The 23864-nt window shown below is 48.3% G+C and overlaps 1 protein-coding gene across 1 annotated transcript in view; it reads right to left on the bottom strand.

The window, feature by feature from the left end:
* Positions 1 to 23864, bottom strand: part of CSMD1 (CUB and Sushi multiple domains 1) — a 1664412-nt gene that overhangs the window by 23558 nt on the left and 1616990 nt on the right. The window contains 6 exon segments of the mRNA XM_032468715.1: positions 354 to 530; positions 7096 to 7278; positions 7966 to 8139; positions 10879 to 11067; positions 16941 to 17114; positions 17783 to 17956. Of these exon segments, the coding sequence (XP_032324606.1) occupies positions 354 to 530; positions 7096 to 7278; positions 7966 to 8139; positions 10879 to 11067; positions 16941 to 17114; positions 17783 to 17956 (1071 nt within the window).

The following is a 23864-nucleotide window of genomic DNA, read 5'->3' as shown; positions in this document are numbered from 1 at the left end:
CAGAGACACCGGCTGAGACCAGAGAGCCCAGCGCCAGGCTTAGTCCCCTGCCTCCTGAGTGCTCTACAGAGGGAACAAATCTTAACTGTTTTGACCTCAGTTTTATAACACCCAACCCAACTGGCCACGCAAAGTAGCTTCACCCATGCAAGTAAGAAAAAGTAAAGAAAAATCTAAAAGTGCCTAATAAATGGTCACGACAATATCAAACATATGTATAAGACAGAATCCTTTTTTCCTCTATGGAGTAAAAAAAAAAAAATCAATGCCACTTTATAAAATCAATTAACTTTTCTCAATCAAGCAGCTGCCGGGGTGATGTCCTTGCCCGACCGCGAGGGCTCGTCACTCACTTGTGCAGTCGGGAGCCGAGCCGGTCCAGGTCCCGTTGGCGGTGCAGTGCCGCGTGGTCAGCCCCGAGGTCCTGTAGCCCTCCCAGCAGGCGTAGACCACCGAGCTGGAGAACAGGACGCCGTCGCTGCTGATGATCATGCCGTTGGCGGGGGTGCCGGGGTTCCCACAGGACACAGCTGCGGGGACACACAGCCGTGACCCGCAGGCAGAGACCGTGGCCACACCACAAACCCAGCAGCAGCAGTGCAACACTGTAAGAGGCTGGACCTGTAACTATGGGACATGTTTCCTGTATATTTTACTTTATGACTCACACTGTTCTTTCACTGATGAGTTACAAATGTGCAAGTTATATGTTCGTACTCTCTTTTCCAAAATGCATTTCTTCCAAACAGATTAAAAGGTGAGTTAAAGTACTGAAAATCCAAAACCTTGGTCCTTTGGGATTTAACATGTTTATAACACAATAAATAAAATTATTATGATCTTCTAAAGGATCTATATGATATGAGCAACTCACAAGAGTCTCCCTTCATCCCATAGCTGCATTTTAAAAAAAAATCTGGACAAATCAGGTCATATTTATCTGTCCAGGATAATTTATTTGAAAAAATGAGGGTTGCCTGAGGAATATGAATGACTACACTTACACTCCTTGGGAACAGGGTCTCCTCAGTGTTCCCGAGTCTGGGGCAGCTGTGTTCCCTGGCTTTGGAATGGCTGGACTTTCTGTCTCTCTGGGTGAGTGTCACACCGCATACAGGCATGAAGACCTCAGCTACTGATGCCAGTGGAACAAGTCTAGTTCTGAGTGTCTGTCTTGCGGGCTCCTTAGTCAGCAAACAAGGAAACTCAGCGGCTGCTGGGTGTGTATCAAGGTGATGATTTTAATCCACAAAAGGTCTTTTGCTTTTTTTGACTGAACCTACTATTAACCATAAAGATGATGATTTTTCCTCCGTACACAATAATGTACGACAGCAGACGTATAAAGAACGTGAATTTTAATAACAAGAATATATCATGAGTCCGTTTCTGAGAATATTTGAACATACTCTTGCCTGTTCAATTGTTCCACTTTTAAATCTAGCTTTGAGAACAAAGACATACTCTCCTTAAAAACATGGAAGAAAACAAATAGATAAACAAGAGCCTACTGTACAGCACAGGGAACTATATTCAATTTCTTGTAATAACATAGAGTGGAAAAGAATCTGAAAAGAAAATGTATATATGTATGTATATGTATAACTGATCACTTTGCTGTACACCTGAAAACTAACATTGTAAATCAAATGCACTTCAATAAAAATTTTTAAAAAATGGAAGAAAACAGATTCCAAAATAAAAGCCACTGTAATGGAAGCTTAGGGAATTCCCTGTCCTATTTAGTTAAACATGCACAGACCCTCAGGTTGGTCTAGAGCTTGTTTGACAAACATAAAGCACGTATGCTGCTGCTTCTATACCTGTGCCCATGTCAGACATAACTAATCAATTACATCTCTTTTCCATGCCAGACATAACTGATCAATTGTACCCCTCTTCCCTGATGAGCCTGGGTTTGCACTTACAAACCCTTCTAACACAGCTCACTCAGTAGTTTCTTGGCTGGCATTTAAGTTGAGATGTAGTTACCAATCCTGAAGCAGATGATACCTAACATTCTCTAAAGCTCAGAAGTTCTTTTATGGCTGTGACATAAATTACAATTTCACATGGCAAAAAACCCAAGCTGTTGTCCTATTCAAGACAATTACTCATCCACTCAACAACCATTGATTCATCATTTAGTTCACATGGTGATTTTGTAGAGGTATGGATGCAAACCTGATGTAGAAGTAATTTTATTGATCCAATTCATAATCTAGCAAACTAGCAAAAGATGGCCATGTCATTATATTTTATTCTGACCATGTCTGCTATGGAAATCTATGGAGCCATTCTCAGAAGTGACCTGGGAAGGACCAATGCTAAAATAAAGCAGGTAACTGTTGAAACACATTGAACTTAGTTTATAGACACATATATTGTCAGTCAGTAAAAGCCTGTCGTAACAATGACATCCTAATGTTTATAAAGTTCCCTCAAATACTGCACCCTATAAAATCGAATTCATGGTTAATTTTTTTTCCTGACGGAGACACTTTCACCAATGGTCATGCCGATGAAAATGGAGACTAGCAAACAGCACCCCCATATGTTTCTATGTCACCATCCTTCTGCTGTGAGACATCAGAGGACCGCCACAAAGCAAACGAGATTAAATTCAGAGTCACTAGGAGGAAAACAAGAGTTTTTAAAAATTACAAGTTAAAATTTCTTTTTAAATACATCTCTTTTTTTTAAAGTACATTTGGTTAACGTGACTCCTTTTGGCAAAAGATAACTTTCTTTTCCTTGATTTGTAACAGAATAGCATTACACTTATTCCAAATACACTTTACTGTCCACAGCTGTCAGTGCTGTTCACTTAGCGTGCTGCGCCCGGAAGGCTGCTGTTGAACTGAGTTAGGTAGTTGTAGGTTTGAATCTTTGCTTAAACAAGTTAAATAAACGTGCATGATGGAGTCATGTCCTCAACATGTCACGTCCGGACTGTAAAATGGGTACAATAAAGATACGGGCTCCCAGCTGGAGGGGTACACATGCCAGGTCCAAGATGCCGAGCAATCCGTCTGCTGTATTCATGGTGGTCTTGCTGTTTTTGTTAATATCACTTCAATCACATGCCCATCACCTGCATGAAAGGCAGGCTTTATCCTCGGTCTCATGGGGAAGAGGGTTAAAGTTGCCTAGTGCAACCGACCCCAATGAGGTAGTGACGTTGAAGCGACTTCGTAACATACATCCATTTGAAAAGTCAAGTCAGTGAGCCTGTAACTAAAGGTCTAGATGCTAATGAGAAAACATGACTTAAAGTGATGAAAATGTATTAGAAATATAAGTGCTTTGCTGTTTAAGAATTTAATTTTAAAAGATTTTTCTTTTGTGATTCATGAACTCCCCCTTTTCATAATTTATTGAAATATCCGTCAGGGATCTAATATTTTTAATAGATTCAGAGAAGGAGAATTCATCAGGAGGGAGGTGACCTCGGCTAGGGGACTTGAATATATTTGGCCACAGCTGACCTTTGTAAGAATGAAAAAGTCGCTGATAACACCATTTTCTGCAGATGATAATGTGCCCTGAAGACGTGGCCCTATGACAACAAGTGAGAAAACACTGAAAGCTACAGATTCTCCAAAGAGCTGCGTTTTAAGTGTGTGTGTGCGGGGAGGGGAGTGGGTTGGCTGTGCACTCCTATCCATCATTTGTTGTTGGAGTCGGTGCAACAGCTACTATTACTTATTCACCTTCCCATGATTTCTGTACCTTGCAGTCTGGAAACAGCCAACTTTGTGGGGCTTTGCATATCTGAGAAATGCTTTTAGTATTGAAACATTTTAGTGACAACTTCTTTCTGTATACAGATTTTAAGGGACAAGTTTATAAGGATTTTATAGGAACCCTTTGCATTTCTAACTTTTGATAAACCAAAGTCTATTTAAAAGGCACTTTGCATAGTCTGAGTTAAGTGCATTATGAAATGAAATCCAATTAAACTCTAATTAAGTGAATTCATGTGTGTTTTGCTGGAATAGACGCCATAATGTGAATTTCTATGGAAAACTTTACTCACACTCAATTGTTTAATTTTTTCACCCTTTAAATTTGCAAAACCAAAATGCTTGAGGTACACCCGCTGTGGAAGGACAATCCCCAATGAATGGCCAACCTTGACAGAATTTGGGTGTATCTAAGCGAGGTTTGTTGGGACTTTGGGAGCCACAGTACCCCACCGAGTTTGGTTAACTTGTAACCAAGTTTTTCCATTGATCTTCTGCCCCATTCTCTCTCTCCTTTTCCTTCTAGAACTCCGATTACAAGTACATTAAACTGCTTGATATTATCTCATAGGAAACTATTGTTCTGGGATTTTTTTCTGTTTTTCAGACTGGATAATTTCCATTGAACTATCTTTAAGTTAACTGGCCCTCCTGGCATTTTTTATCTGCTAAGCTCACCCAGAAAACTTTATATCAGATAATGTGTCTGTCCATTTCAGAGTTTCCATTTGATTCTCTTTTATTATTTTCATTTCTCTGTTGAGATTCCTTGTTTATGATTTAACTTACTTTAAGCCTTGAACCTATTGTAGTAGCTTATTTAAATCCTTGTGTATTATTTTCAACACTTGGGCCATCTCAGGATCAGATTCTACGTCCACTGTCTGTCTTGTGGTTGGTGGGTTGCTTGGCTGGAGTATGGATAATATTGTTCTGAGCTGTGTACTAGTTTTTTGCTGTAGACTGGACACTGTGAATGAAATATTGCATGGAGTGTCAGTCCCGTAAAAGATGCTGGGTTTCGTTCTGATGGGCTGTTAAATTCATCGTAGGTCTTGTGGGTCCTGTCCTCAGTTTTATTCTTTGTTAGATCTATTTAGTCTTCATCCTGATGTGTTTTTGCTCTCGCTTCTAGCGTGTTCCCGCGTTGTAGGAGTGGGACCCACTCATAATGCGTGGGCTTTCTAGGCCCCCATGAGATGCCCCAAGTGCACGGTGAGAGCTCTGACTGGCCAGATCTCCGGCGTGCCTCAGTGCGGAATGACTTCTAGTCTCACGGGTCTGCTCCCGGTGAGGGTCTGCGCGTCCCTGAGCCCCACCCGGGCTTGTCGGCCCAGCTCTCAGCTGAGTCACCCCGTGAGGGCCATACAGGATTCTGGGGCTCTCCTTTACCATCTCCCCTTCCTTGGAGTCCCCTTTCTGTGATTCCATTTCGGTAGCCTAGAACAATCTCTCCTTCAGCACCTCACCAAGTCACCACACCACCTGGGCTCCCTTGCCAGCGTCACAGCAAGAAAAACAGACAGGACGGCAGACGGACAATGGCGCTCAGCTCGTCTGTCTGTCTTCCCTCATGCCCCGTCTGTTGTCTGACAACTGACACACTTGCCTCGTGTATTTTGTCGTTTCATGGTCGTGCTCAGTGGGAGGGCGAGCCACTGCCATTTGCTGTGTTATGAACTAAAGTGGAAACCTTAATCTTCATGATGTTCAAATACTCCTGGATCAGCAATTCACAGATGCAACAGAGGGAAAAGGACTCTGACTGCAGAGCACAGAAGTCGTGCAGACTCTGAGGCTCTACGTTACAGGACAGAAAACACCGTGGTTTTGGTGAGAAAGAGAATTTAATATTCAAATTTCTGCAAGAGGGAGGGAACTGAGAAAACTGTGTCCGAGAGGGGACAAGTCTACTCGTCTGTAGTTGCGCGCTTCAGCCAACACAGGCTAACCCGCAGCTCACAGCTGCAGGCGGCGCGTTCCCACAGCCACGCAGAGACGTGGGGTTTAAGGCAGCTTCTCTAGGGCCCAAACTTTGTTTTTTTGTTGACGTAGAGTTGACTTACAATGTTGTGTTAGTGTCTGGTGAACAGCATGGTGATTCAGTTGTACATACATATATATATATAGTTTTTCATTTTAGAGTATTACAAGGTACTGAATATAGTTCCCTGTATTTAGGGCCTAACATTAAGATTTACACTAACTTGATTGTCAAGAGGCGATCTGGAGTCAAAAATTATCTTGGATTATCACAGACAGATAGATGCCCCAAGATAATCTGACTCTGAATGAGACACCACACACACACGCGCGTGCACACACGCACGTAGACATACACACATACGCACACACATACGTGCGCGCACATGCACACACAGAATTGTCTCATGCATATATGTGAGTTTATATTCTGTGGATCACACATGATACAGTTAGCTTCTGTAAAACACAGTCCAGTCACCTACGTACATACCATCTCCCACTGATCTACAGAACACACACAACACAGTGAGAGGCGGGTCCAAGCTGAGACGACATAGCAGGCTAGAGAAAATGAAGATGGAGTAAACTTGATCTGTATTTCTGATGTTGATATCGTGTGAGTTTATTCCAGCTAATCAAATTATATAGAAAGTGTTTCATCCATATAAAAATAGATATTTAATTAACTTGTGTAATCATTTTAGACACAAAACTTAAGAAGGTGAGAAGTGTGCATGCAAACTTCAAAGTCTTCTCTGTCTGGATTCTAACTCATTTATTTCTGGACTCTGAACACACTGCTGGCATCTCAGAAACCTTTGCTTAGGGCAGGGCACGACCAGTACGTGACCAGTGTCTATAAAGTACCTGTGACGTTGACTGTTATCCCTGGGGTTTCCCACCGTTTCCTGTTATGCCTCTCAATTATGACAGCATACTCCCTCCAAAATGCTAGAAGGGGGACAACCCCGGGTTCTTCTGGGACACGGGGCTCCGGGCCGGGCCGCCCGTGGGGCGGGGACAGCTGTGGATCTGGAGCTGCCGCAGCCACAGCTCCCCTGTCTCAGCCGTTCACCACCCGCAGCCCCCGAACATGCAAAATCCCGCAGAGACGATCATCGGGGGCCCAGAGACCCCCTCAGACCAGGACCTCCCCAAGGCGAGGCCTGCTGTGCCACAGTCAGGGTTTCTCCGCACACCTGTCCTGCTTTTGGACGAATCTCCCAAATACCTGGGGGTGAAAGCGGTTAACGGTACAGACGGTGTAAGCCTGCAGGGTGCCTGTGGGACGTGACTGGTCGCCTTAGGAGGAAGGGCGTGGCTCCTGCCGCGCAGGCCGACTTCCCGGCTTGAACTCACTCACCTTCGCACACAGGCTGCAGCCCCGACCAGGACCCGTTGGGCAAACACGTCCGCTCCGCAGACCCCCGCAGCTGGTAGCCCACCTCACAGGAGAAGCGGAGCAGGCTCTTGGTCTTAAGTTCATCTCCGAGCCGAGACCCATGTGCCGGGGTGCCTGGATCGCCACAAAATCCAGGGTTGTTCCCTGTGGGATGCAAGCACACACGGCAGGACACCGTGTTAGATCTGTTCAAAACAGGGCTGCTAGGTTTGAAGAGAACGGAACTTTCTGTACGTGTATACGCAACACGGGTCACAGTTCCAGAGCGTTCTGGAAACCCTGTGAGAAAGGTGTAGTTTGTAACTGCACAAAAGTGGAAGACTCTAAGAAATTGTTTCTCTGTGACTGAAATCAAAATGGCTGATGAGAATACGGTTATGACAGTAGCTGATATTCTGTAGAAGAAGTGAAATACTGGGGACGGTGAATGCAGGGCTGTCGGCTGGCAGTGTCGGTGAGGATAGGGACCAGGAGGCGGCGTGAAGGTGTATCGGGGATGTAAACAAAAGTCAAAAAGGAGAGGCTTGATTCCCCCCAGTTATGCTGACTTGCTGATTTTCTGAGTTCTATTTATTTATCATGAAACATGCATGGAAGAATTAAGGTGATTTTTTTTTTCAAAGAGGTAGTTTCTGACTCAGGGCGATCCGGGAACTCCAGGGACTACCCCCAGGAGTACGTGTGCAGTGACAGGTGTTTAAGGTCATGACAACAATGAAGACGACAGTGCGGATCACACACGCGATGGCATTTTCGGCTGGGAGTGGAAGAGTGACAGCCTGGGAGGCCTGGACCGCGCGCTGTCAGTGATGCCCTGAGGGTGGCGCCCACCTGTGCAGTGGGGCGGGGCTCCGCTCCAGTGACTGTCTTCCTGGCATGTCCTGCTGCTGTTGCCCACGAGGCCCCGGCCCCCCTGGCAGGAGTAGTGAACCACGGCCCCGAACGTGAACAGCGTCCCGGTCAGGATGGCGTTGGCAGGAACCCCCGGGTGTCCACAGGAGATGGCTTGAACAAAAAGTGTAGTGAAATAAATGAGTGCTCCATTTCTCTTTAAGCTACTTAGCAGTGTGTGCCACATAGGCACTCATAACTCATCACCTACTAGGCCCACCGGCACCGGCCTGCAGCTCCCTGCACGTAAGAAACGCCAATTTCCAGCCCACCCTCCTTCCACTCTGACCCTGAGTGTGTCACCAGCAGACAGGGGCTGTCAGTGAAGTTCTCTGTTTGTTTATGATTAACTTAAGGTAGTTTTTTTTTCCCTGAAGGTCGAAATTTACATTTAGATTTTCAGAAAGAAAGTCACTCTTCCTAATTTCTTTCCATCTGCCCTTAACTGTACCCTAAATAGGCAGTGCTCCACAAAACGTTAGAAATAAACGCAGATCCTTCTAAACTACTGTTATTTCTTCAGTTAGTGTGACCATCACAAGCTTTGCTTGGGGACAAAACTGTGTCGAACCTGCTTGCTCTTCCAGGTCACATGTCTGGAAAGACCATTCTAACCAATTTTCTTCTGATAGGTGGCACTCTAAAATGTTTAAGTAAAAATAATAGAAATAATAACACATTGCTGATTAATTGTGTCCGCAGCTACTCCATTCATTTCTCTCAACTTACACCAAATCAGGCCTATAATCTATCCATAATAATCCCTAAGAAAGGAAAATTCTGGAATCCAGATTATCATAGGATAGTGAAAATTTCTCTCTCCCTCTATGAAGGCCACAATGAGGGTTAACCACGGACAGACTTGATACCATGTGCAGACAGCTAGCTGGGCTGAGGCTACCAACGAATTACTCAAAGGCTGCTGATTTAACATCCAAGAGTAACTGCATTTGGTCGTTGGCAACCCCCAAATGTTACCAAGCAGAGAGGCAGATTAAACAGGTTGAAAGCATTGCCCATCCCCGGAGTCACATCAGCCCTTAGACCGAGACTGTCTTACACTGACATCCATCCACTGGAGAGCAAGAGTTTATCTAGAGAGCCCTAAAAAGGAGCTAATCTGAGCTAAATCAGTGAAATGGCTGGTAAGTAATCAGTTCCAGGTGACATAAAAGAGAGAGAAAAAAGGCAGTGGAAGAATTTAACAGCAAAAACAGGGGGGAGGCTCAGCTGCTGCAGAGCACTAAACAACAAAACGCTCCTCCGAGGACCTGTGTTCCCCAAGTCGCGGTAATTCCGACGGTTAACGACACCCAGTGGCGGGAACTCGCCACCTCGGAAAATGAGATCAGTGAAAACCTAGTTCCTGGAGATCCGGGGCACGCTGGCATCATCACAGAAACTAATGGAGGTCTCACAGACGCCCGGGAGAAGGTAAGGGAAATCTCTGGGGGGAAGACGAAACAAAACAAAACTAATTTCTCTGAAAAATTCCCGTGTGTGAAGGCACAGGAAACCAGAAAACATAAAATGTGATGAGAATTGTATTTACATGCATTTACGTGCTTTTGCCATCTTACAAATCGGCTGTACATTTGTCTTTGAAAGTCACTGCTCTCTCTCCATGGACATAATTGCATTGTTACAGCTGGGATCTGAGACAGGTTTCCAGGTGGGCTGGAAGGGGTTTTGAGGGACATTGACTTGCAGGAGAAAAGTCTCCAGCTCCAGTCCATTCTGAAAATGTGCTGAAAACGCTGTAATTGTGAGACATAAAGTGGATTCCACATTTTTTTCAGTAAATTCAATTTATAATGTAATTGTCATTTCCCATTCTCTCTACACACACAAAGTGAATACTAAAAAGCCAGGATTTTGATTTGAAGCGTTGTTTCTGGCTGATATTTAAAAGGCCAAGGAGAGTGACCCCCTTTCCTGGATTTTCAGACTATGTTTCAACAAGATGATTCTCTCTGAGTTAAAGGACAATATATTTTTTTTTTCAAGTGAAAGAAAGTAATACCATAGCTATTCGGGTAGGAAAAAGTGTCCCTGTCAACCTACATGGTCAAAAATGCATGGTTAACAACGTTCTGAGGGAAGCACCACGGGGGCTGCGGTTTTGAGGGCCCAGAGGAGCCCCCCGTGCTGCGGGGCAACACACATCCTCGTGTGTGACCGCAGGGCTCAGGAGGAAGCCACAGTCAAGATACGATCTGAACAACTAGCACAAAACCACTAATTCAAGAAGAATTTAAAGAATCTTTCAATAAAAAGTAAATAAATTAAAAAAATGTTTTTAAATCCTATTCACGCCTGATTGTACCAGAAGTCCTAAGAGACCCAGCTCAGGCCCGGCAGAGCGGCCCAGCCTTCCCACCAGGGCTGGCTCAGCAGACAGGGACCCCTATTCTAGCCTTTCGACAGGATTCCGGGCCTGGGTGCAGACAGAGGCGCGGTGCTGCGGGACTCAGGGTGCTGAGGGAGGCCCGGCCCGCCGGCCGCTGGCGCCATGTCTGAACTGAGAGAATTAGCCCGCCTGCTGGGTGAGGCCGGGGACAAGCAGGGACAGGCAGACACAAAGACAGAGGGGGTCCACATGTGCCCCGAGAGCTGAGGCCACTTCTCTCTGGGGCCAGTGCCTCCACCTCTTTGCTCCCCTGGAGCTAGTCTGAGTTGTATTTTGTGGTTTCTGGCCAATCTATAAAGATATCATAATAACTAATACGATTTGGGGGGGGGGGAAAGAAGTAAAACTCATACCTTTCTGAATACTTAAAAAACCCCACGTGCTCTGTGGGTGCTGCTCCTGCAGGGCTCTGGGTACAAGGACGCAGGGTGGCCCTCACTTACCCAGACACTTGGGGAGGGAGCGATCCCAGAGGCCGCTGGCTGTGCAGGTCAGGACGGAAGACCCCAGCAAGTAGAAGCCCCTCTTGCAGTGGTACATGACGCTCATGCCGTACTCAAAGCTCTCGGGGAAACGCTGCTGCTCCTGGCGCACCGCATTTTCCACAAAGCCTGGATCCGAGCAGTTCACCACTGCCAAGGAAAACACATCACACGTGGTTTAGACGCAGCCATAGTTTACGGACAAAACAGAGGGGCCGCGAAGGCCAGCCCTCCTCGCCGTTTTAGAAGGTTTGTGAGAGGTCCGCATCACTGCCAAGGCTTGTCACGAAGCTCTGCGCCCTCGACAAGTTCCCCTCGTTGGGTCATCATGCTTCAAAAGATGTCTAGCAACATGCTGGCTATGACAGCAATTTTAACGACATGAGACGGACAGCTTTTAACTGTTTCTTGATAATAGGCTTCTGGAATGTAAAGTCTAAAATAGTTTTCTTAGTGACGCTTTTCAGTTAAAAAATATTAAAATAGAAGTGGCTGGGTCTGAAGTAGCTGTATGTGAGTGCAATGTTTCAGGAAAGTCTGGGAAACAGTCATTAATTACCCTCCCCCCAAAATACATGCCTTAATGCTTCCACACGTGCCTGAAGTAACCTCTGACACGTCTAAAGCACAGGAGAATGACAACCCTTCCATCAGCACTTAACAGCAAAGTAAATTAAGGCGCCTCTGATTTAAGCTCTTTCCCTGTGGAAACGGCCCCACAGCGACCGTGAGGACGACGTGCTCTGGTTCATCTGAATGATGCTCTATTAGCCTGAACGCCTGCTGGCGTCTGGCAGGGAATGAGCAATGTGCTTCTGCAGGTGCAGAGGGAAAGAAAGAGGCCCTGACTGTCTCACGCTTTGCCCCCCCAGCCACAGAATGGGCCAGCTGCCGCGGGCTGCGCTCCCTCCAGACACTTCGGGCTCAGAAGGGGGAAGTGCGATGGATTCCCAGGCGGTCACTGGAGCCACGGGGCCCCATGGCCGAAGGCAAACCCTCACCCTATCTGTGCCCTCGGCCTCCGCTCTGGCCCGAGGACCAGAGGACCCCTTTCAATGCTGCAGAACCATAGTCTGTGCGTCTGAAACAACCCAAGACTCAAGTTCTTTTGAGTTGAACAAACAGACCTATCCGTGGAGGACAATCAAAGGTGAAATGTCCCTGCCACATTCAGTGTATTGCACAGAATAAACATTTTCAGCTTGTTTACCAATTGGATGAATCAAAATTTTAAATATAGGATTACTGGTTGCAGAGGGAAAAAAACAAAAACAATTTATTATGACTGTTTTTCAAATATATGAAAGTTATGTTTCATCTTCTGTCAATAACTGATAGAAATAAAGAAATAGATTTTACCAGTAATGAGACATTCAGGTGTGATAAAGAAGACACATTCTAACTCATTATCATGGGCTGACTGCCTGACTCTCCTGAGAGCAGGTGCATTTCAGAGCTGGGGAGGGGCCGAGGGAGACGGAGCACCTACTGTGTGCCAGGTGCTTTGCTGAGCGCTTCATGTGCTCTGGTTTATTTTGAACATGCAGACACTTACAAGGAGGGTAGCATTTCTCTGTTCATAGAAGAAAACTGATGTTCTCCAGTCAAGCTGTGCATTTACTACAAGACCCTGGATTCAGCTCTGCAAGATGAGTAAGTTCTGGAGACCCTCAGTACCGCCTTGTGCCTGGCCCTGTGCCCTGGAAGACCTGAAGGGCAGACCCCGCTCTGCACCGAGCAAGGCGCTCTTCGCCTGGGAACTGAGGCGGCCTCAGGAGGTGTCAGCCCTGACGCTCTGCCTGGTCGCGGCACGTGTCCCCACTCACGTCCTAGGGCCCCTCGCTCGGTGCCGGATGCCTCTGGCTGGGGCTCATCCATGGACCCAAACACGGGTCATGTTAAATAAATCCATGGAAATGCAGTTGTTTGTACACTTCCTTTCATTTTAAATTCTGATAATATGTGCATATATATATATATATATATACACTAAGCTTATAAATGCAATTATATACATCGGGGTCCTTTAGTGAATTTTTTGTCTCTTTTTTTATTCCTCTGTAACTATAACCTCACCCCACATTTTCTTAACTTCCTTAATGCTCATGTATGTAATCGCAAAGCACACACATATATAATATCTCTGAATTTAAGCTGCCAATCCTACAAACTGCAGATAAGAAAGAAAAATTAAAACCTCCTGATGTTTGCAGGCAACACAAAAATTGCATGAGGGAAGAAAACATTAAGTGAATCATCCTGAAACTGTCAGACTCAATACACCTCATTCTTCCTCCTTGAACTAACCGAGCTTTTAAGTTCCAGTGGACAAATATTCCGGAATTTAGAAGACAAAGCCTCAGAGAAGCTCTTCCATAGAAACACAGGCTTCCAGAACGGTAGGCATAATCTGATTCTTAAAATAAATGTGAAGGCGTTCATTTTCATCCCTTTTTATGAAACCTGAGGACATACAACCTATTTATTCCAGAAAGGTATTATTGCACAAAGATACCACTGCTAACAAAAAGCCATCTATCTATTTTCCTGATCCTGTCAGGACGGTGGGTCGGGGCCGCGGCGCGTGCTGGAGGGGGCATCCTGGTTCACCACCGATGCTGCACGCGTGGCCGGGGCATCTTCCTGGGAGGGGCTGCATCTGGGGGAGAGGGGACTCCGGGCGGGGGGACGCAGAAATCAATGGAAGTCAGCCTCGCTTAGCGCAGAGTTACTGGGAGTTCTGTTCCAAAGTTTGGGGAGGAGCTTCTCTTTCGCATCATTAACTGACCAGACACTGTGGGACTTGGTTTTCGGGGACCCTCCCCAGGATTCCACACCCCACTGACTCCCCCAGGGGTGACCCCTGAGAGCCATACCGGGAGAAGCAGCCGTGCACAGCAGGGCGCCGCCGCGAGCTGCCCGTCCTGAGACGTCGGTGCAGCTACTTGGGGGCACGTTAGACAGGAGGCGGCCGCCTGGGGCTCACAGGAGGACCTCCTGTGCGTTTCGCTCACAGAGCAGCCATTTTTGATAACTTTAACTTTTTGAGTTTTATGCCATTTTTTTTGGATGTTCACCATCCTTATGAGCCCAACCTCTTTGAAAGCATGTTTTTCCTGGTTGAGTAACATGCATGTGAATTCTGTGCACCTGATTGCATCTCTTCATTGAAAAATGATGCAAAACAAAGCAACAGAAAATAACAGGAAACACGAGCAGAGGCGCCCAGGAGGTGACAGGGTGATTTCCAACCCACTCGGCACCTGGAGGATGGCACGTGGCAAACATCTCCCCCACTTCACCAGGTATTTCTGAAGTAGCAGCTTTAAAAATTAAATACAGATTTTAAAGGTCTGCCCTTCCAAAGGCAATGTGAAGAGAACAAGAAGACAAATCTCAGATTAAGAGAAAAAACGGCAAAGCGCATGACCGATGAAGGCTTGTTGCCCACAACACAAAACGGATCCTTACACTCACCAAGAAGCTACGAAGTGGGCTGAAGACCTTAACTGGCACCTCAGCAAAGAGGACCGCCGATGGCAAATAAGCACATGAGAAGATGCTCCATGCCATGTGTCATCAGGGAGATGCAAATTAAAGCAGTAGGGAGACACCACTGCACGCCTACTAGAACGGCCAATATTCAGAACACCGGCAACGCCACACGCCAGCAGGACGCGGAGCAGCAGGGGCTCTCATCGCTGCTGGTGGGAGAGCAGAACCGCGCAGCCACGTTGGAAGACAGTTTTGTGCTTTCTTACAAAATTAAACGCACTCTGACTGCACAATCCAGAAATCACACTCGTTGGCATTTACCCAGAGGAATGAAAAGCTTATGTCCACGCAGAACCCCACACAGTTTTATTTGTAATTGCCAAAACTAAGAAGCTACCAAGATGTCCTTCAGTAGGTGAGTGGGTAAATAAACATCCAAACAATGGAATATTACTCAGTGATTGAAAAAACGAGGTATTAAGCCACTAAAAGGCATGAAAGACTCTTAAATGCATATGATTCAGTGAAAGAAACCCATCTGAAATGGCTGCACACTGTGTGACTCCAACTCTAGGACCTTCTGGAAAAGGCAAAACCATGGAGACAGTGACAGGTCAGGGGGGCCAGGGCTGGGGGGAGGGGGGATAAACAGGCAGAGCACAGAGAAACGGCTCAGTGTGACATCATAATGGGAAATGCGTGTCATTCTACACGTGTCCAAACCCGTGGGGTGGACGACGCCAAGAGTGAACCCGACATAAACCATGGACTCTGGGCGAGGGCGGGCGTCCATGTGGACTCATCGGTTGTAACAAACGTGGTGTCCGGTGGGGCCGGCGGGGCTGGGCCGGCGGGGCAGGCCGCACACGTCTAGGGGCAGGTGGTCGCAGACGTCCCTGTACCTTCAACTCAATTTTGCTATGAATCTAAAACTTCTCTAAAAAATAAAGCCTATTAAAATAAAAGCCCAGTCCCATTTTTACAAAAGAAGGGAGGAAAGTCAGAAAGTCAAAATCGACACTGAGGACTTCAGAACACATCCCAGGACAGCTGCGCTGAGTCACGGGTACCTGAGGACGTGGCACCGGAACACCATGGACATTCACAAAGGACAGACATTTAATTTCTTCTTTCCTCTCTTTTTGGGCATAAGTTGGAGGAAAATGAGGTACAGAAACAAAAAAGTCTTGATAATTAAAAGCTTGCTATTTTGAATGTATTCAGTTTTCGATTGGGCAGAATGCACTGTGTGTCCAGGGGTAAAGTCTCAGCAGCCGTGGGGACTTTCTGCCCCATCAGCAGACTCTCTGATCCTCAGGAGAGCCGCCCACTTCAGGGGTGAGTTATTTTCCCATTTCTGAATTGACAGTGTGCAGCGCAGCATTTGAACACAGCAGGTGCTTAATAAATGGGCCAGACGTCATTCAGAAGCCAGCTTTCTGCGAAGATATCCCCTAACTCTGGTCACCCTGCTCCATGGCCCTGCCCTGTGCAATTACAATAATAATATAAATTCTTCAGTTGAACTTGGCAGTGTTCGGGCTGACCAGATACCCCGCGTTGTCAGGAGACCAGCAGGAGCTTTTGAACGAGAAGCCACAGGCGTCTCTGTGAGATGCTCCACCTCCACCTCCTCCAAGCAAGACACAGCCCTTAGCCTGTTTTCTGGGGACGGTGAGAACAGGGGCCTGGGGTCTCTGCTCTTCACTGCAAGATTTTCCCACGTTGAAAAGGCTGTTCTAGAGGGAAGTGGAATAAAGAGGGTTTACTTTGTCTTTGCGCTGAAGCCAAGCACTCTAATACAGACGTGTGCCCGAACGTGACAGTTTGGTGGCTGAATTTCACGTAACTGCTATTTAAAACAATGGCCTGGATTCCCATCTGCTAGTGCTGCCTCTGAAGAAAGCTCCCTGGGGAGCCCAGTGGGAAGGTGGTAACCGTCAGAGCAAGGGACATTCAAAAGTGTCAGGCTTGAATGTCATATTACCACCAAAGGAAAAAACCAATTCACCTCCCCACTCAAGCAGCTCAGCTTCGGTGGGAGAGATGTTTTCAGGGAAAGCGACGGAAGCGTGACCCCGAACACGTGAGCTCAAACATCTGCGAACACGAGCCTGCACAACAGCACTGCCTGCAAAATTCAGGGGTGAGCGCAGAGCCATGGGACAACTTTTAAAGTGAATTTTTTATAGTTGAGGTTTAAAAGCAGTAAGAAGTCCTTAAATACATCGGTAAGTCTAGAAGCTTAAGGACCGGAGCCGTTGACTGTAGGTGGTTGACATAAATAAGCAAATAAATGAACAGAAAGACAAGTGGAAGACGGGTCGGCAGGAGAGACTACCAGGTGTTCTGGACTGAACATCCGGCCACGGGGAAGACATAGGCCGCGGAGAGGTCTGCGCTCTGTTTTAGAGAGGCTTTCACACTGCCACGAAGAATGCCCGCAGGAGCCCTGGCCCTGCAGGTGGGGCTCCAGCCCGGTGCTGCTCGCAGACGCGCCCTCTACACCCCACCCCAAGCCTTCCTACCTCGGCAGGTGGGCAGGGGGCTGCTCCACTGGCCGTTGCTCCGACACTGGGCCCGGGACACCCCCTGCAGCGAGTAGCCGGTGCTGCAGGTGAAGTTGACCACGTCATTCAGGTTGAACTCGCTGCCGTTGGTGGAGCCGTGGGCGGGGTTCCCGGGGTGGCCGCAGGTGATGGCTGCGGAGGAAGCCGGGGATCATGGTCAGCTTTCACCCTTGAACTTTGTACATTTACCACAGAGAACACCTGTCAGTGCCCTATAGCTACGTCAGCATTCTCTCTGTTAGGGGAAATAAAGATCATTATTAGGGGAAAAATTGGTTTAAATTAAAACGAATTTTGCAATCTCTACCATCTCTTCTAAAACTAGCAGTCAGCACTTGTCGTTGAAGTTATAAAGTCTGGGGCCAATTGTCACATAGGGTTTTGCCTCTTTCTTCTAAGGGAGGCCTGCTCACAAGGCCCTCCACGTTCTTGACGAAGCAAAGACACAAACACGGAAGGACACGGAAGACGAGGGCTGCGGCTCCCCTGGGGCCCGTGCACAGCCACCTGCAGACTCAGACCAGCCTTTCCCCGCTCTGGTCGGCCCTGGTTCCCAGCTCCTGCGCTGAGTCAGAGTCGGGGAATGAGTGTCTGCCGTCACTCATGCCGGGACCCACGTGGGCTGAGCTGCTGAGCAAACATCGTAGCCAGAGGCTGGGGGCGGCGCTGGGAGGAGGTGGGCTGGGGAGGATGGGAGACAGCCAGCAGGAGCAGCCATGCTCCCTCCTTTCCTCTGAGATCAAATGTGTCTCTGTCAGGACCTGAGGATGCCTACTGAGGTAGCTCACGGACTGACTTACGGACGCAGACTGGAGTGTGTCCCGACCACTTGTGGTCTTGCAAGCAGATCCGGACCGAAGTCCCAACGAGCCGGAAGCCAGGGCTGCACTGATAAACCACGGTGTCCCTGTAGCTGAAGCCGTCGCCGCTGATGTGGCCGTTCACGATGGGGTCTGGGGAGCCGCAGTGGCCAGCTGAGGAGGGAGGGGAAACGGTGGAGAGTTTGTCTTTTATAAAAGCACCACATTCGTAATTTCCTTATCTTTACTGTCAAGTGGGTGACACTGCTGAATGGAAACGTTACTGGAATTTTTTCCATTTATATATGTTTTTATTTGATACAGTGTTTCTTTTCAAATTGCTAATTTTCCTCAACAATTGTGGGTAACGGAAGTAGTACTTCCAACGTGAAGTTGTTAGAAGATTATTTCCCCGGCTACGATTTCTCCGTTTACTTCTTTTGCTGCTGTTTCTTGTTGGTATTTTATGTTGTTTATCCTGTTATTCTATTTCCAGATAAAAGCCAAAAGAAAGGGGGATTAAAGTGAATCCCTTGGGATTAAAGTGAACAGGTTCAAGGCTGGAAGGATTTCCAGGGTGAGAGACTAGGGTCCTGACCTATTTTGGAATTCCAAAGGAAGGACTGGTATCAGAAAGTTCAACTTCAACAAATGCACACTTGAGTTACGTCTGAAAGGATGTCTAGGGGCAACTGTCCCATAATCAGTTGCAAATAGAAGTCTCGGGCTCAAGGGAGGGATTCGGGCCCAGCGGAGGGGTGCCCCGCAGGTAGAGTGCATTTAGGGGAAACCCGCTTCCGTCCCCCAGCTCCTACACCTGCTGTCCCGTCTGCACTGTGCTTTCTAGAACGCAGTGACGTGCAGTGACGTTTTAGAGGTGGAGTCTCACCCAGAGGTGGGACTTGGCAATGTCTAGCTCTCTCTCCAGACTGCGTTCCACTGTTTGCTTCTGACGCTGCAATGATCACAGTCTGCAAACTGACAAAGCTGAACTGACTGTCGGTGGTGACTCTGAGTGACGGACACAGGGCAGATGTCAGTCGGCCACTTCCCCTAAAATCACGGCAAATGCAGAGACTGGATGCTTTGCTCAAGCTTTTTCAGGCGAGGAGATTAGAGTCACCGACAACTACACAGACTCGTGCAGTTTTAGAAGCGAATTCTGTGACTTGGACATTTAGTAAAGCTGCACTGACCCCACAGAAGCCCACTCCACCAGTGGACGCGCTGGTCCCCTGCCTCCCAAGTTACAGGTGTGCCCCACGCTGGGCTGAGCGGCCCCGCATCCCTCGGTGTGGAGGCGGCATCACTGACAGGAGCTGCGAACCGGACCCCCCTCTGTATAAGGTCACTGTCTCACACTCACGTCCCCCCACCAGAGCCCCCTATTCTCCAGTCACCTTTTCACCGTGCCAGTCTGTGTCCGAACAAATACTAAATATTGGTTTGGGGATTAGAATTGAATACATTCATACATTTTTAGAAAATCTGCAAACCAACTATTCCACCTTCGTATTTGCTTTGTGATTGTTGGTGCTTATTGCTGAAAACAAAATAATAAGCAGTGTAAGGGTTCATGCCTGCAGGAGAATGAGAAACGCGCTTTCATTCTGCCCACTCCGGCGGCAACCGGCTTGGGGCTGAAGGCGGGGTACTTGGCCGTGAGTTCTGACGCCAGCTGACAAGTTTTGCTTGAGGGTTAATGAACGGTCGTGAAATGTCAGATGGATCAGAACCCCCTCGTTCAGGGAACACACTTGTTAGCATTAAACATGGATGGATGTACTTAAGTCTCCAGATCTGTGCATAGTAAAGGAACGCCTCCAAGTACCCGCAAACGAGACTGTTTCTCTTCCACGAGCAGCTCCCAGGGCCAACGCTGAGCCGCCGGGCTGAAGTCACCGAGAGCGCAGTCCCCTAGACTCACTGCCAGCACTTCGCGCTGCTCGTGACACCCCCAACCACGGCCCATCCCTTCGCCACAAAACGCATTTGTGTCAAGTCTCTGACACACATCAGTCAATGGCAATTATTGTAAACCATACGTGATACAAAGAAAAGTCCTTTGCACCCTGATAGGGGAGTCTCTGGGCCTTCAGAAGCCTCCCCTCTGCCTGTTTTCACGTGGTCCCTCAGGGGACCATGCCTTTGACCGCTGCTGTTTTGCGTACACTGCCCTCTGCATGAAATTTCTCTCACTGTCTGGTCGGCCTGGGCACGGTCGCGTTCCTCAATCCAAGCCCGCCCCATGAAGGCAGCCTTCCACACGCCCTAAACGGATCACTGCCCGTTAACACTGAACTGGAAGTCGCCCGTTTTCACTTTCCCTGCAAGAGACACTCTCCCCAGGACCACCCGTGTGCGACACCCGCACTGCTAGGGTTCTTTGTTTGGAAACCAGCAGATAGAAATATCATTTTCTTACCTATTGGCCTCCGCTCTGAGACTGGTTCCTAAGGGCAGTGCCACGGGCAGTGCACCAGCATTCGGCCCCACCTGATCTAGAGGAGGGGTCCCTAAAAGGGCGGGGGTTCTGCAGCTGCCATCGCGCAGACCCGCGTTGTCCTGCGACCACCAGGAGCGGGAGCCCAGGACCCGCTTTGTTCGGGGACTCATGCTTCCTGCAGCATCAGGATCACCTGCCGCACAGCTGGGCGTTTCCACAGCGGTGTTTCTGTGGCTCCTGTGTCTGGGGTGACCCTAGTTCCCTTCTGCATGCTGGACTCTGTCCTCATCAAAGTGATTTCCTCCATGCCACCTCCCCTTTCAGACTCTCACTCCCTGCCCGGATTCTGGAAGCACTTTGTGTAGACCTTTCTCCTGCCATTCATTAATCTTAACTTTTAAATTAAAGATACTTGCTTTTTATCTTATTTATTCATTTGATTGTAATTCTTAAAAAAAGGGAAAAAAAACGAACCACTTCCTATTAACTTTTCCAATGTGTGCAACATCTCCTGAGGACTTGAATGAATCTCACTGGATAGTATTCGGAAACACAGACAGGAGCACTTGTGGGGGGACAACACGGCGACGTGACCCTCCAGCCACCGAGGGAACAGGTGTGAAAGGTGGGGATTAGCAAGGAGTGTTCCAAGCACGCGCCCTTCCCTGCCGTCACAGAGCCTGCATGGTCCCTGCAAACTGTACAGCACAGACCAGGGCGGGGGGACGGGGAGGTTGGTCTCTTTGCTCGAACATCATCTTTTGACTGCAATATTAGTGCTGCCATAATCAGCTGTTTTATTAAAGGTTTTTACACGGACCTCTCATAAAACACAAGGCATCTGAATACTTCCCAGTTTTATTCTCTAACTACTATAAAAAAAATACAGCCTAACAATACTGTTTTGAATCATGTCATCCAGCGATTTTGGCCATACAGCTGTCACCCCGTGATATTATATTTACAAAAGAATTCATCTTCTCCAAGGCCGTTATAAAGCAGCAAATGCAAACGTGTCTCCTATTATAGCAAAATCATTTCATAAAAAGAGATACTGCTCTTCAGTGGGAAACCTCTCCATGTCACTGCCATTGCCAGCACTGCAGATAAAGGCGCGACGCGCTGAGAGGACGCAGCGTCATGTGCTCAGAAAGTCCAGACGATGTAAACGGTGTTGAAAGATTAGCACAGGGTCTCCAGCAGGAGGCCCGGGCCACAGGGCACAGCCTCGTTAGTCTGTGTGCTCTCTGTCGGGCTCAGCGCAGACTACCACGGGGAAGATAAACAGAGGGAAACGACGGGGGCACGCGGGTCCACACACCTCCCTGAGGGATTACAGGCCGCCTGCGGAGCAGACGTGGGGTCAGCCTTCCCGTGTCATCCTCCGGCGTGGGGGGCCGTGTCGCGTTGCACAGCACGGACGGTCCGTGAGAACGCGTCCGGGCAGCTCCCAGCGCCCCGGGGCCCCGGCAGCAAGGCAGGGGTGCTAGCGCTGACTCTCAGGCTGGGGCGACCGTCTGTGAAAACGCGCTCGGCTGCACGCACGCGTGGCTGTGCCCACCGCAAGGCTATGGTGACCGCTGCACACAGGGCTGCCCAGCCCGCCTTGCAAAGCTCCCAGTTTAGGATTCAGACGAGGGACCTCAAGTGCAGCATCGTCTCAGCTCGCAAACGTCAGACAAAGATCAGCCTCCATCTCCTTGAGTCCCGCTCTCCCGCCGTTAACGTCACACTTGCACTGGGGCATGTCCGCTCCCGGCTGGGCCAGTTCTGCTGCGATGGTCAGGAAGGAACCTGGCAGACTCTGCCCTCTTGGAAATCACTGGAAATAACCGCTCCTTACATGCCCTGACGTTCAGAAGCCTGTGTCCTGTGGTCAAATCGCCTGTGTTTAAAAGCCGTTTTTGATAGGTGTGACTGGTTTTGCAGAGTTGTGCAGATTCCTAAGCTCTAATTTGTTTTTATTTCTTATCTGTAAATACGAGTACTAAGCACTTACAATGTGCTTCCATGTGAGTTCAACGCGATAAAACTAATTTTTAGTCATCGGTTAACAGCACCATTCAAATTACTGTGTCCAAAATAGGGCGTCTAGTTAATGCCTGGGATGTGGAGGGGGCCAACATCTCCTCTGTCAGACACCTGCGCCTGGAGCAGGACTGCAGCCTCCAACCCGCTGTCTGTCTGGGCGTCTCGTAACCTCTTCTAGCGCTGGCCTGACCTCTGTCGCCTCCCCATGTTGCCCGCTGTGCCTCGCACCGCCTTCCCCGTCCTGTGGACGCATTCTTGCTCGGGTACACTATGTTAACCACAGCAATCCATCAGCGATCCGTTTTCCAGGAAGAGATCCCCCTTCATTGCCGTGACGTGTAGTAGGGATTTTAACCCTTCAGGTCTCAGTGGTAGGTGTGAGACCGTGCTTACAAACTTTCAAAATCTTTAACTTAATTTATTACCCATTCTGCACTCATTGATTTATAGACATGTGACTCTGCACCATTTCTAGCCCTTTTCTAATTGTGTTTTTTTTCCTTTTAAGTGCTTTGTGTCTCCTCCAATTACACTATTCCTTACGCACCGTCTCCAAGTCCCACAACACTGATGTTTCCTGCATTGTGATCTGGACATTTTATTTGACCTGGTTTTCTGTGTAAAGCCCTTCTGAGTGTTCCCTCCTCCCAAGGCTCCTGAGCCACATTGCACCCCACACCTGCCAGCATCTCCGTCCAGCTGGCCACTCCACACGCATCTCATCTCTTCCCCTTGGAGTCCAAACCTCAGTCAGAGGGAAGCCACAAAGCAGGGAACGGCTGATCGCAATCAGTAAGCCCCAAGCCGGCCCAGGGATCTAACAGGCACGTAAACTGCAGCTCCCTGAGGCGACCACCGCCCTCCCTGCACCCGCAGTCCCCGGAAGGGCCGATAAGACAAGGTGCTCGTAAGCAGGAAGGCACTGACCAAGTGCAAGTTACTACTTTCCGTCTCACAGTGCATGGCAGACATGCAGCTTCCTTAGGTCACCCGCTCCCCTGCTGCGGCTCCAAGCGCCACTGCAGCTGACAGAAAAGCTGTCCCCAGCCACGTCTACATCGCGGGGAGCACTGCTCCACGGCCAGTTCCGTAAGAACCCTCACGAAAGCACAGGGAATCTCCGAAGCGTGACTTTCATGAAGCACCACATATTCCGGAGAAATTTCACAGTCGGCTGAAAACAAAGTGACTGCACTCAACACGAATACACACACACAGCACTCAGGCAGCCGCGGTCTGGGTCCTGGGTCCTGGGTCAACACCGTGAAGGAAGCCGTCCCACAGGGAAGCGTGGGGACTTCCTTCCTCGGCTGGTTGCTTTTCTCGGGGACGACTAACCTACTTTAGGTTCATCCTTCCTTCAAAGTCTCCGGAGTATTTCTTCAAACTCTCTCCAGGGAAAAGAAGAGAGTTTACTGTTTAAAACGTACTGGTCCTGACTTAGTTCACGAAGTGAGCCTTGCTCAGAGGTTCAGAAGCCTGAGCTCTCCAGCTCCCACTGCGTTTGAGCGACTGCAGAGTTGCTGAGGTCGCAGAGAAGGTTCTGCAGGACTGAAGGCGGCCGGCACACTTACAAAGCACTTGGAGGCCTTAAAGGAGCCTCAG

This window comes from Camelus ferus, chromosome 26 (assembly GCF_009834535.1).
Source record: "Camelus ferus isolate YT-003-E chromosome 26, BCGSAC_Cfer_1.0, whole genome shotgun sequence".
Lineage (NCBI taxonomy): Eukaryota > Metazoa > Chordata > Mammalia > Artiodactyla > Camelidae > Camelus > Camelus ferus.
Note: the sequence above shows the minus strand (reverse complement) of the source record. Positions and strands in the feature narration are given on the sequence as shown.